The sequence below is a fragment of the Micromesistius poutassou genome (assembly GCF_964030765.1).
Source record: "Micromesistius poutassou genome assembly, contig: SCAFFOLD_5741, whole genome shotgun sequence".
NCBI lineage: Eukaryota > Metazoa > Chordata > Actinopteri > Gadiformes > Gadidae > Micromesistius > Micromesistius poutassou.
Genome location: NW_028179911.1, coordinates 1 through 14,522, shown reverse-complemented (window position 1 = coordinate 14,522; position 14,522 = coordinate 1). Strand labels below are relative to the sequence as shown.

The following is a 14,522-nucleotide window of genomic DNA, read 5'->3' as shown; positions in this document are numbered from 1 at the left end:
CAACCAGAACAGACAATTGCAGAGAAATCCAATGGAAATGAGACCTCAGCTGGCACATTGTCCTCTTTGTTAACTACTGAGAAACCGACCATATTACCCTCTGAAGAACAGGAGAGTATGTTCACTGTTCCGACAGAAAAGTCTTTAGTCTCGCCGGTCACAGAGAAGACAGAGATGAGTTCTGGTCTTACATCTATAGATGAAGGTGGTTCAGGTGATGGAGCTCCTGTCATGTTCCCTCAGATGTCTGCTGTCACAACTGTGTCTTCCCTGGCCAGCACAGAGGGACCGTCATCAGTGTCATCGGAAACTGCAGTGGATATTTCAGATCAGACAGTGATGCCATCAACATACGTTCTCTCAGGTGTCACAAAGACAAGTTCCATAACCAGCTCTCAAGGTTTATCGTCAACCAAGCCATCCACAAAGTTTAGTGATGAGATCTTGGATTATGGTATTAGCAAAGAACCTGTCATGCTGGAATCTTCCCCTTCCTTTTCTGGATCAAGCACAGAGCCGGACACAGCAGCAGTATCTACTACTCATGAAACAGAATTTCCAGTGGACCTGACTTCTACGATATTTACTGATGAATCGTTAATTATATCAACAACCATTTCCTCTTCGTTCAGCACAGAGAAACCTGCAGTGACAACAGCATCAGATAAAGCTGTTGAGGGTTTAAAATCAACCATGTCTGCACGTTCCTCACTCTATAGTACTGAGAAACCAGGATTCACAACAGAATCTCAACAAAGTGTCTCTAAAGATCAAACAACTATTGTGGCAGTCGGTAGTTCCATTCTTGCAACAACAGAGGAAGGCTCTGCTGAATTTATATCTGATGGTTCTACTAAAGAGACTGTAACAGATTCATCAACATCTATATTCAGCACAAAGAAACCATTAGTGACAGCAGAATCCGATGAAACAATCTACAGTTTAAAGACAACAGCATATCCAACGTCCTCTCTGTACAGCACTGAGACACCCACAAGTCAATCAAAGACAGAATCTGTAACAACGGAAGATAGTTCAGTTTCCTCTTCAGCCCTTGAAGAGGGCTCAAATGTCCAAACATCTGATGTGTCCACACAAGAGACTGTTACTACCACATCATCCTCTGTGTCAAGTACAATGGAGCCAGAACGAGCAGATGCTATTACAATATCTACTGCTTCTGCATCTTCCACCTTTTTCATGGATAATGCCACAGCCATCTCAACTGTGCAACCAGAACAGACAATTGCAGAGAAATCCAATGGAAATGAGACCTCAGCTGGCACATTGTCCTCTTTGTTAACTACTGAGAAACCGACCATATTACCCTCTGAAGAACAGGAGAGTATGTTCACTGTTCCGACAGAAAAGTCTTTAGTCTCGCCGGTCACAGAGAAGACAGAGATGAGTTCTGGTCTTACATCTATAGATGAAGGTGGTTCAGGTGATGGAGCTCCTGTCATGTTCCCTCAGATGTCTGCTGTCACAACTGTGTCTTCCCTGGCCAGCACAGAGGGACCGTCATCAGTGTCATCGGAAACTGCAGTGGATATTTCAGATCAGACAGTGATGCCATCAACATACGTTCTCTCAGGTGTCACAAAGACAAGTTCCATAACCAGCTCTCAAGGTTTATCGTCAACCAAGCCATCCACAAAGTTTAGTGATGAGATCTTGGATTATGGTATTAGCAAAGAACCTGTCATGCTGGAATCTTCCCCTTCCTTTTCTGGATCAAGCACAGAGCCGGACACAGCAGCAGTATCTACTACTCATGAAACAGAATTTCCAGTGGACCTGACTTCTACGATATTTACTGATGAATCGTTAATTATATCAACAACCATTTCCTCTTCGTTCAGCACAGAGAAACCTGCAGTGACAACAGCATCAGATAAAGCTGTTGAGGGTTTAAAATCAACCATGTCTGCACGTTCCTCACTCTATAGTACTGAGAAACCAGGATTCACAACAGAATCTCAACAAAGTGTCTCTAAAGATCAAACAACTATTGTGGCAGTCGGTAGTTCCATTCTTGCAACAACAGAGGAAGGCTCTGCTGAATTTATATCTGATGGTTCTACTAAAGAGACTGTAACAGATTCATCAACATCTATATTCAGCACAAAGAAACCATTAGTGACAGCAGAATCCGATGAAACAATCTACAGTTTAAAGACAACAGCATATCCAACGTCCTCTCTGTACAGCACTGAGACACCCACAAGTCAATCAAAGACAGAATCTGTAACAACGGAAGATAGTTCAGTTTCCTCTTCAGCCCTTGAAGAGGGCTCAAATGTCCAAACATCTGATGTGTCCACACAAGAGACTGTTACAATCACATCATCCTCTTTGTTGAGTACAATGGAGCCAGAAAAAGCAGATTTCATTACAATATCTACCGCATCTGCATCTCCCTCCTTTTCCACTGAAAAAGCCACAGGTATCTCAACTGTACAACCAGAACAGACACGTTCAAAGGAATCCCATGGAAGTGAGACCTCAGCTGGCACATCATCCTCTTTTTTAAGTACTGAGAAACCAACCATGTCACCCTCTGAAGAACAGGATAGTGTGTTCACTGTTCTGACAGAAAAGTCTTTGGTCTCGCCTGTCACAGAGAAGACAGAGGTTAGTTCCCTTTTTGCAACAACAGAGGAGGGCTCTGGTGAACTTATATCTGATGTTTCTACCAAAGAGACTGAAACGGAATCATCGATATCAATGTTCAGCACAAAGAAACCATCAGTGACAACAGCACCCCATGAAACAACTGACAGTTCAAGGACAACAGCATATCCAGCTTCGTCTCTGTACAGCACTGATACACCCACTAGTCAATCAAAGGCAGGCTCTGTTGCACCAGAAGATGGTTCAGTTTCATCTTCAACCGTTGGAGAGAGCTCAGGGTTCCAAACATCTAATCTGTCCACACAAGTGACTGTTACTATCAAATCATCATCTGTGCTAAGTACAAAGGGACCAGAAGAAGAAGCCGCTGCTGTTACAATATCAACCACTTCTGCATCTCCTTCCTTTTCCACTGGAAAAGCTTCTGCCTTCTCAAGTGAGGAACCAGAACAGACAAGTACAGATATGTCTCAAGGCAGTGAAACCTTAGCTAGCACATCTTCCTCTTTATTAAGTACTGAGAAACCAACCACATTACCCTCTGAAGAACAGGAGAGTGCAGTCACAGTTAAGACAGAAAAGTCATCAGTCTCGCTTATCACAGAGAAGATAGAGATGAGTTCTGGTCTAACATCTATAGATGAAGGTGGTTCAGGTGATGAAGCTCCTGACATGTTCTCTCAGACATCTGCTGTTACAACTCTATCTTCCCTGGCAAGCACAGAGGGGCCATCCACAGTGTCACCGGAAACTGTAGTGGATATTTCAGATCAGACAGTGATGCCATCAACATACGTCATCTCAGATGTCACAAAGACAAGTTCCATTACCAACTCTCAAGGTTTATCATCAACCAAGCCATCCACAGAGTTTAGTGATGAGATCTTGGATTATAGTGTTAGCAAAGAACCTGGCATGCTGGAATCTTCCCCTTCCTTTTCTGGATCAAGCACAGAGTCGGACACAGCAGCAGTATCTACTACTTCTGAAACAGAATTTCCAGTGGACCTGACTTCTACGATATTGACTGATGAAACGTTAATTATATCAAGTACCTTTTCCTCTTCGTTCAGTACAGAGAAACCAGCAGTGACAACAGCATCAGATAAAGCTATTGACGCTTTAAAATCAACCTTGTCTGCACCTTCCTCACTCTATAGTACAGAGAAACCAGTAGTCACAACAGAATCGCAAGAAAGAGTCTCTAAAGATCAAACAACTGTTGTGGCAGAGGCAAGTTCAATTCTTGCAACAACAGAGGAAGGCTCCGGTGAATTTATATCTGATGGGTCTAAAGAGACTGTAACAGATTCATCAACATCTATATTCAGCACAAAGAAACCATCAGTGACAGCAGAATCCCATGAAACAACTGACAATTGTCTAACATCTATAGATGAAGGTGGTTCAGGTGATGAAGCTCCTGACATGTTCTCTCAGATGTCTGCTGTTACAACTGTATCTTCCCTGGCAAGCGCAGAGGGGCCATCCACAGTGTCATCAGAAACTGTATTGGAATTTTCAACAGAGGAGGGCTCCGGTGAACTTATATCTGATGTTCCAACCAAAGAGACTGAAACAGAATCATCAACATCAACGTTCAATACAAAGAAACCATCAGTGACAACAGAATACCATGAAACAACTGACAGTTCAAATAAAACATCATATCCGGCCTCCTCTTTGTACAGCACTAAGACACCCACAAGTCAATCAAAGACAGACTCTGCTACACCAGAAGATAGTTCAGTTTCCTCGTCAGCCCTTGAAGAGGGCTCAGATGTTCAAACATTTGATGCGTCCACACAAAAGACTGTTACTATCACATCATCCTCTGTGTTGAGTACAAAGGAGCCAGAAAAAGAAGCAGCTGCTGATACAATATCTACCACTTCTGCTTCTCCCTCCTATTCCACTGAAAAAGCTACCGTCATCTCAAGTGAGCAACCAGAACAGACAAGTACAGATATATCTCAAGGCAGTGAGACCTCAGCTGGCACATCCTCCTCTTTGTTGAGTACTGAGAAACCAACCATGTTACCCTCTGAAGAACAGGAGAGTGCAGTCACAGTTCAGACATCCCAGACATCAGTCTCCATTGTCACAGAGAAGACAGAGATGAGTTCTGGTCTACCATCTATAGATGATGGTGGTTCAGGTGATGAAGCTCCTGACATTTTCTCTCAGACGTCTGCTGTTACAACTGTATCTCCCCTGGCAAGCACAGAGGGACCGTCCACAGTGTCATCTGAAAATGTAGTGGATATTTCAGATCAGACAGTGATGCCATCAACATATGTTGTCTCAGATGTCACAAAGACAACTTCCATAATCAGCTTGGCATCAAGTTTGGCATCAACCGAGCCATCCAAAGAACCCTCTATCCTGGAATATTCCCCTTCCCTTTCTGTATCAAGCACAGAGCTGGACACAGCAGCAGTATCTACTTCTACTAGAGCAGAAGCTTCAGGGGACGTGGCTTCGACTATGTTTACTGATGAATCGTTAATTATATCAACCACCGCTTCTTCTTTGTTTAGCACAGAGAAACCTGCAGTGACAACAGCATCAGATAAAGCTATTGATGATTTAAGATCAACCTTGTCTGCACCTTCCTCGCTCTATAGTACAGAGAAACCAGCATTTACAACAGAAACCAAAGAAAGTGTTTCTAAAGATCAAACATCTATAGCGGCAGAGGCTAGATCAATTCTCGCAACAATAGAGGAAGGCTCTGGTGAACTTGTATCTGATGGGTCTACCAAAGACATTGTAACAGATTCTGCAAAATCAACATCTATGTTCAGCACAAAGAATCCATCAGTCACAAAAGAATCCCATGAAACAAGTGATAGTTCAAGAACAACACCACATCCAGCCTCCTCTCTGTACAGCACTGAGACACCAACAAGTCAATCAAAGACGGGCTCTGTTGCACCAGAAGATAGTTCAGTTTCATCCTCAACGCTTGAAGAGAGCTCACGGGTTGAAACATCGAATGTGTCCACACAAGAGACTGTTACTATCACATCAACTTCTGTGTCGAGTACAAAGGAGCCAGGAAAACAAGCAGCTACTGTTACAATATCTAGCACTTCTGCATCTCCCTCCTTTTCCACTGAAAAAGCTACCGCCATCTCAAGTGAGCAAACAGATCAGAGAAGTACAGATATATCATCGGTCGATGACACATCTAGCACTATAGCAACTTTGTTGCCAACATATATGTCCACTGCAACCAGTGTCTCTGCATCTACAATACAGTCAACAGAAGAAAGTCCAATAGAAACACCTTCAGAAGCTACAAAGGAAGAAACCTCAATGGAAAACACAGTTTCTACATTGTCTCCATCAACAACTCTGCAATCCCGTGGTTATCCCACAAGAGGAACTTCAACATTCATTGACATGGAGAGTTCTGGTGACTCATATGTGGATGAAGATCTGGGGAGCACTGATGGATCAGGTTATGAACTACCGGAATTCACTTCTGCCCCAGATAAGAGTGAGATGGATGAGCAGAGCACTTCAGCAGTACCAAGTTTTGCAACTTCAACCTATTTGAGCAAACAGCCAACCATGGATTCAGAATCATCAACCCAATCTCAACACATTACAAGCACAGAGACTTTAACTGTCACTATCTCTTTGTCACCGGATGGAAGCACAGCTGACCACACACAGGATTTTTTCATTCAGCCCTCCAATGTAACAGATTCAACTGTCTACACAACCGAGTCTACCACAGGAGTCTTGGTTACAAATGAGCATATCGATGCAACCTTCCCAGAAACAATTACAAGTACTGATGAGACAGTTTCTATAACAACGGCAAAAACCGACACAGAATCAGATGGTTCAGGGGACCGATTAACAGATGTCTCATCAATGTTCAGCACAGGTATACCAAAAGAAATAATGTCGTCACATGAAACAACAACAGGGTCCATTTTAAAATCGGATGTAACAGCAGCTTCTTCCCTCTCCAGCACTAAAGAACCAACCACAGCCCCTTCAAATATGACATTATCCCATCCTGTCTCATTAGGGCCTTTGTTGACCGATACATCGAAATCCACCCTAACCATTACTTTGATGGAAGAAGAAAGTTCCAGTTTCCATACGCCTGGGGTATTCACTTCGATTCCATCAGAAGCCACAGGGGAAACAGAGTATTTTGTTTCAGTTACACCAGTCTCTGATGAGATAGCTACCTCAAAAGAAAGGGAGATTATCCTAGCCACACAAAGCACCATGAGTTCTGAAACAACACAGACGCCAAGTCATAGCCGCATGGACGAAAGTAATACTTTAGCTGAGCAAACAAGAGACTATTCCCATCCAACTATGATGCCCAATGCAACTTTGAAGTTAGTCAGTGATCACACTTCAAGTGACACCACCAAGTCAAGCTCCAGTAGTGAATCCCCATCCATTTCAACCACTTTCCCCTCTATCGTTTACCATTCTGTGACAGACCAACAGATTATGATTATTAGTCCCACAAGCAGCCAAACCAAAGCTGAACTAAGTGAACAGACCCCTACAATGGTTCTGCATGGGACCAAACCATCAGCCAGCACCACTCGCATATTCACAGAGGAAGCCACAGATGAGGATACAATTATCTCAACAGTGACAGATGGCATGAAACATGGAAGCCCAGACCCTGGGCTTATTAACAAAGATGGTACTATCATCGATGCAGACACTTTTTCTGTGGTTCCCACCATTCAGACTGAGGAAGAAGGACGTGTCCCAGAAGTTACGATGACACCCATGCTGGATGGGACAGAAGAGATAAAAGGTTCTGGAAGTGGTGAGGTAATTTCCGAATCCACTCCAGCCACCCTTGATTCAACATCAGAATCGTCTGAAAATTCCTCTCATCGTTCAGAGTCAACAAGCAGCTCTGCAGACATCAAAATTGTCCCAACAGATGAAGAAGAAGGCAGCTCTAGTAGTTCTAGTGAGTCATCCAGCGCTGAGACGGTGACATTTGTGCCACAGAGCACGGGGGAATCCAAATTATTTACTGTGCCATATAGCACTTTCCCCGCTGCAAGTGCCGACCCAACCACTCAACGGATGGATGCATATTCTACAACTGACAGCATTAACGATAAGGACAGTGGGTCTACCACAGAAATCACATCCACTTTGCCTTCTTCTCAAGCCGTAAACGAATCAGCTGAAATTGTGACAACAGCAATGCTTAAAGGAGAAGTAACAGCAAATGTAAAGGCTACCGCTTCTTCACTGTTCAGTACTGAGACCCCAACTGTTTCTGTATCAGATATTACTGGTGAGCCTTCTGCCACAGTGAAAGCAGAACAAGGAACCCTTTCCTCAATATCAGATATCACAACAGAGGAAAGCTCTGGTCAGCCAAGCACAGCTATGTTTACAGAGGACCCTTCTTTGTACAGCACAATCAAACCCTTAAAAGATAGCAACACAGAAGAGACAGTCCCTACTGCCTCCCTTCATGCCACTGAGGAACCCATCATTTCCTCTGGCACAGATGTGACCAGCAAAGAAGACTCAGCTGAACAAACCCCTCCTAGTACAATGGCCAATGCAACAGCAATGGTGGAAAAAGAGCCAATCCCCACTATTTCAGCTCAAGAGGACACAGAAAAGCAAAGTGTGGGGCATGTGTCTCATTATAGCACCCAAAAAGCAGTTATCACATCAAGTCCAAGACTTACTGAGAGGAGTAGCTCAGTTGATGAGTCCTCAAATACCTTAGCCACAAAATCATTTTCAGAGACTTCCACAGTGTACACATATTCAGTAAATGTTGATGAACTGTCTTCCACAAACATTACAACTTCACCCCAAGTTACTAAACAGCCATCAGCGGCAAATATCATTGATGTTGAGGGCTCCAGTGACAAGACAATGGATACAACCACTGCCATAAACAACATCTCCACATTACCACCGAAAACTAGAATAGATGGAAATACTTCATCCACCTCTATGTCCTCACTGAACACCACAGAGAAAACACTGACTGAAGCAGAGAGAGATGAAGCTACTAAGGAATCAACTGAAGAATCAGTTTCTTCAATGGAACTTCATAAAGATTCGTCTCAACAATGGGTCTCAGTACCTTCCTCTGCCATCGCAACGTCATCAACACCTGTGGACAAAGTTCACTTTGTCACCACTTTTGTGCCGGTACCAGAAGTAACGTCCTCGGCACAAACTTACCAGCAGGCCAGGTCGGAGATTACGTTTATACATCATTCCTCAGTGGCTGTCAGCTCAGTGGAAACAGTAGCGTCTACAACAATCGCCATGGTCTCCAGTGAGAGGACCACCTCCCCTGCTACTGAAAAGGCTGCCACTGCATCAACAACTGATAACTCTTTGTTAGATGATTCATCCAGCCAGTCAACTGCTAACCTAGAAGTTTCAACTTCCGCAGGAAGCATCCCTGAAAAACAGGATGGTGTTGAAAATACATCTGGTGAAACTGCAGCATCAACCAAAGACCCGATAACCCCTTTCTTTAGTGTCGATGAAGTTGTTGATTACAACAGCACATGGCCCGCTGTGCTTGAAGCCATAACTGAAAGCGGCAAGACACATTCTGAGGAGTCCACTCTGAGTTTCAAGGAAGTTACATTGATTCCGGTTACATCACAGGATAACTTATCAACACTTGGCCACACAGAGAACCCAACAGCAGCCCCCATTTCAGTAGTTTCTGAATCAGAAGCCTCAGGTGATGGGACACCTGTTATCTTCATCAGAGAGATGTCCACACTATCACCTCCGATGTTGATGGAAGAACATGAAATGGTGACAAGCACAGGGCAAACTCCTCATGTGCCACACATTGAGGAAACTTCTACAAGCTCAGAAGAGGAAAGTTTTACATCTCAGACGAAAACAGTAGTCACCCCAATCCCAACCTTGGCCGTGGCTCCCAATCGGACCAAAGAAGATATTGAACCATTGGCCAGCATACATTTGACAGTTGCTACATCACAGCCTGATGTCAAAATTCAGTTTGTCACAACAATTTCTCCTTTACAACATCTGACAACCCCTGCAGAATCATTTGAACAGGCCAGATCTGAGGACAGCTTAACCCATGTGCCTTACACCGATCATTCCTCTGAGGATGCATTACTAAGCACAACCAGCCCCTTATTGCCAATTCAGAAGACAACCCAGAGCTCAGATTCAACTGCTACCCCTGTAGATGTGTCAACTTCAAAGGACATTTGGACAATTGAACCTCTAGAAGAAGCCAGTTCAAATACCACAGATCCGGATTATGGCACCCCAGTAGATTATGAAGCACCAGACCGCTCCAAGGTTGAATCGGTTCCGATTTACCCAGGAGCACCTCCAAGCGGATCACGCGTGTCCATCAGCACTCCCTCAGCTCTGCCACAAACTACTCAGAGCCAGTCTTTTATCTCAGCAGGCAGTGAAAGTGGCTATGAGGGAAGCACTTCTCAATCGTCCATAATAGCAGGGAGTACCCCTGTTGTGCCTGCGCTGGCATCCACACTGACCTCTGAACATGTGTCAGAAAGCAGTAGCAGCACAGCAGAGGGCCTGACAACAAGCACTGCGGTGGATCTGGAGAGTGACAAGGTTGAAGTCAAAACTGAGCTATCGGCTGCCATCACTAGCCCGCCCTCTATGATAATAACCAAAGTGCCTGCTGTGGAGGCCAGTAAAGAATCTACTGGAGAAAAGTCCTCAGCCGCCCCCGGTGACATCCAGACTGTATTCAAGGCAGATGTTACTACGAGTTTACCGATGATTGGAGAGCCAGCTATGAGAGAGGAGACCACCAATGTTGACAGAGACACAGTGTCTGCCACTACGACCACAATCGTGCCTCTGGCTAAGACACAAAGCCAGGAAGAAATAGTTACATCATTGCATACCACACCTTTGCCATTCTCCAAAGAAAATGACACAGGGGACCGGGATGGGACACCTCGCTTCAATGATGGATTACTTAGGATCAGTGGAGAAGAACCCAGCAACTCTGCTGAAACTGGACTGAACATAGACCACAGCATCATCGGTGAGACTGTTGAAATTCCAGGTATGTAAAAATAATTTACTGATTTTGTTATTCCAAGGGATCTGAGTTTATGTCTTTATGTATTTTTTATTTAGATGGTTTGTTTTATATCCACGCAGGTATTCACTCATGTGTGGAAAACATTTGTTTGAATGGCGGTTCCTGCTTCAAGACTGGTGGTACCATTTCATGCAGCTGTCCTCCTGGTTACAGTGGAGTCCACTGTGAAATAGGTACATCAAATATTCTCTCTGTGTCCCCTTTCTCATCACAACAGGCGCTTAAAGGCATTTCTTTTTTCAGATCATGAGATACCACCAAATACGCCTACTAATTTCAGTGTTTTCTGTTATTTCCAGATATTGATGAATGCCAGTCCAACCCTTGCCGTAACGGAGGTACATGTGTTGATGGGGTTGGCTTGCATACATGTGTGTGCCTTCCCAGCTATTCTGGCCGTAACTGCGAAGAGGGTGAGTTTAGTTTGAGTACTGTATGACACAATATTTATATATTTTCCTCAGTTAGCATTGTGTTGTTAATGCATTCAAATTGTATACAATGACCACATGTATGAAATTACATTTTAATATAGACAACTTTGTGAGAGGTATGGATTTTATTCAACCCCTTCATCAATCTCAATCTCAATCTCAAAAAAACGAAATCCCCTAAATCCCTTGGGGAATAAACATAGTCAATGTTAGACATAACTCTTACATATACAAGTTATGATTTAGTCTGGTTGTGAAGCTTCTCAGACTCCCACAACAGCAGAACATTGTCTTCTAATGTAAACCCTCGCCAATGAGACACAAATGAGTCACAAACTGCGCCTCCATCTCATCATGGCAGCTGCTTTTAACAGTAGTCTCCTGGTCTTGTCCGCAGGCTGCCAGGTCTGATTAATATGTGGGTTACTGAACAGGTAGCCTGGGGCAGCATTGACTGATGGAGTCAGGCTGACAGACCTAGCACACAATACATTACACACTTCACAAATATTCAGTTGGTTATGTTTAGACACGTTAAACATTTGACTGTGGATGTGTTAGATATCCCATTGGCTATTTCATCAAGCAAGGATGTTAATGTTTAATAGAATGAAAACAACTAATACAACTGTTACAACTGCTATACAACTACATTTTAATATATGAACTGTTGTGAGTAGCGCCATAGGAACGTCTGAGTGATTCCCCGACTCGTCATTTGATTTATGTAGTCCCAAATGCAGCATAGTTTGACCTTTTAATTGCTCAGCCCAAGTCATCATCCGTATTGGCCTGACAGGCCGGTGTCCCCGCCCAAGATGTTATTGGGATCACTCAGCAGTGATTCACACCACAGCCCCATTGTATGCTGAGTCCCAGCTGTTGCCCCAAAACATCCTGCTAGTAGAGAAATACAGCGTTATGAACGTGAGGGGAGAACTGATCAGAACCACGTTGTCTGTTTGGTCCATGTGTCAGCAGCTGGGTTGAGGAGAGTCTTGATAAAAAATATGTTTTTGAAACAAATCAAGTGAAACAGACATTAAATAGAAATGTCACCTCATCTTTATGTAGCCATACCTATACCCACAAGCATGCACAGAGACCTTACAAATGATTAAGAGGCTCCATCAGACTCAATGTCCCAATCCGATTCAATCTTAACATGAGTGATCATAATTATTATTTTTTGCCTTTCCTCTGTTCCTGCCCTCGAGGCCTTGAATGGCTGCAGTTAGGAGCCATAGAAAGTCTTCCATCAAACATTCTTCCCCTTCTATATTTTGTCAGGGCACATAGTCTCACTCAGAGATAGCAGAGGCCCTAAAGGTTGAAAATACTCAGGTGTTGGAAAGATTAGATTAGGAGTAAAAACAGTTTTGCATGGATGAAGGTTGGATCAATAAACCCTAAAACCGAAGTGTTTATCTATGCATTGTATTAGCATAGCCCTGTTCAAAGGAACTGATGATCTGTTTTATTACCCAAAGTTACAAAAAAGACTTCTGCTAAATTACTAAATCGATGCTATCTCTCTCTCTCTCTCTCTCTCTCTCTCTCTCTCTCTCTCTCTCTCTCTCTCTCTCTCTCTCTCTCTCTCCATCAGACACTGAAACATGTGGCTATGGCTGGCATAAATTCCAGGGCCACTGCTACAAGTACTCTCCCCAGAGGAGGAACTGGGACACAGCGGAGCGCGAGTGCAGAATGCAGGGCGCTCACCTCGTCAGTATAGTTTCCCACGAGGAGCAGCAGTTTGTCAACCGTAAGTCTATCACTTTGACGGACAGACGAAAACAAATAGATAAGCTGTGTGTGTGTGTGTGTGTGTGTGTATGTGTCATAAACTAGATTAGATACATGCAAGAGACTGCAGTGCTAAGCCGGGCTTCTCGACATCAAGTATTTCGTAATGTATTCGAACTTAATTATAAAACGTCTTATCAAAATGAGCTGAGATTAGTACCAACGGAAGAACAAGCGAATAATACATTTGTGGCGTCACATTTTCGTCTCACATTGAGTCTCTATTTTCGTAATGCCACACACACTTTCTTTTTTTAAACAAATGTTTCCCTTTCACCAAAAAAGTCCAAATAAGGGCAAATTCTCAGAGGGAGCCGTCAACCTGGTGCTAACCCAGCTCTCTCTCGCTCTGCCCCTGTGTCGCAGGTCTGGGCCAGGACTACCAGTGGATCGGCCTGAACGATAAGATGTATGACAGCGACTTCCGCTGGACCGACGGCAACCCTCTGGTAAGTACCCGGGCTCTTTTTCTCACACTATTTTATCTCAACAAACATGGCACCGAGTCATTGTAAATATTTGGACGTGATGTTGATGACAAGATGGCGTCACCATCCGGGGTAGGAGTTGCTCCTCCGCATGGAAGTGACCGAATGTGGTCGGGATGGGAACGGCGGTGGCCTCCGCACGGCGTATTCTCCCCCTGCCCTGTGTGGCTGTGTCTGTGTGTGGGTGTGGGACACAGAACAAAGGAACATTTCGAGTGGTCCACTGCGACTCTGTAGAGCCCCGGCTGCAGTACGACAGGTCATGTTATTTCCCTTATGGTCCCCCCCCCCCCCCCGGGGGTGCGATAAAGGAGGGAATGAAGTGACCAGGCACCCCCCCCGCCCCATAGTCGGGGGCAGGAGATGGGCCGTTCTGCGGTGTGCCTAAGTGGGAGTGTGTTTGTTTGTTTTGGCTTCTGGCTGAGGAACCCCATTCCCCCTCCTCACACACACACTGGACAGGAAAGTGGTTAATTGCTACGTACATCAATGTCTTACAGAGTGATGTCCTCACTTCAAAGATGCCCCCCCACCCCCCCACCCCCCCCCAACAACAACAGAGATAAGGCAGGAGGCATCTAGATGGCCCAAGGAAGGGTAGGGAAGAGAGAGAGAGATATAGAGAGAGAGGTGGGGGGTCGCTGGTATTGCATTAGCCCCCCTCCCCCCCCCTCCGGCTTGAGTGGAGGAGGAGGGTGGGTGGGTGGTGGGGGAGGGTGTGAGGGACACTGTCTCGGGGGGAGCGCATGACAGGCGTGGACAGGTATCGCTCGTCCAAGCCCAAACACCCATCCGGAAACCCAGCAGGCAGCCAGCCAAGCCCAGCCACCCAGCCACCCACACACACACACACACACACACACACACACACACACACACACACACACACACACACACACACACACACAGATGGACAGCACCTGTGCCCGGCTGTGGAGAGACAGGGAGAGAGAGGAAGCTCTACAGAAACATCCCTGCGGAGGGCCGGGGGTAGGGGCTAGGTGGGTGGTCGGTCGCCCCACCTTGTGTTTCTAAATA

At 44.8% G+C, this 14,522-nt stretch overlaps 1 protein-coding gene across 1 annotated transcript; it reads left to right on the top strand.

Annotated features, from left to right (window-relative positions):
• Window positions 1-117: 117 nt before the first annotated feature.
• Window positions 118-13,743, top strand: LOC311371290 (uncharacterized protein; the record flags this gene model as incomplete). The annotated part of the gene is made up of 6 exons (XM_084489448.1): window positions 118-10,717; window positions 10,816-10,929; window positions 11,056-11,169; window positions 12,797-12,955; window positions 13,363-13,445; window positions 13,682-13,743. Coding segments are annotated over 6 exons (11,132 nt in total), but the record flags the coding sequence as incomplete, so codon positions are not given.
• Window positions 13,744-14,522: the final 779 nt, after the last annotated feature.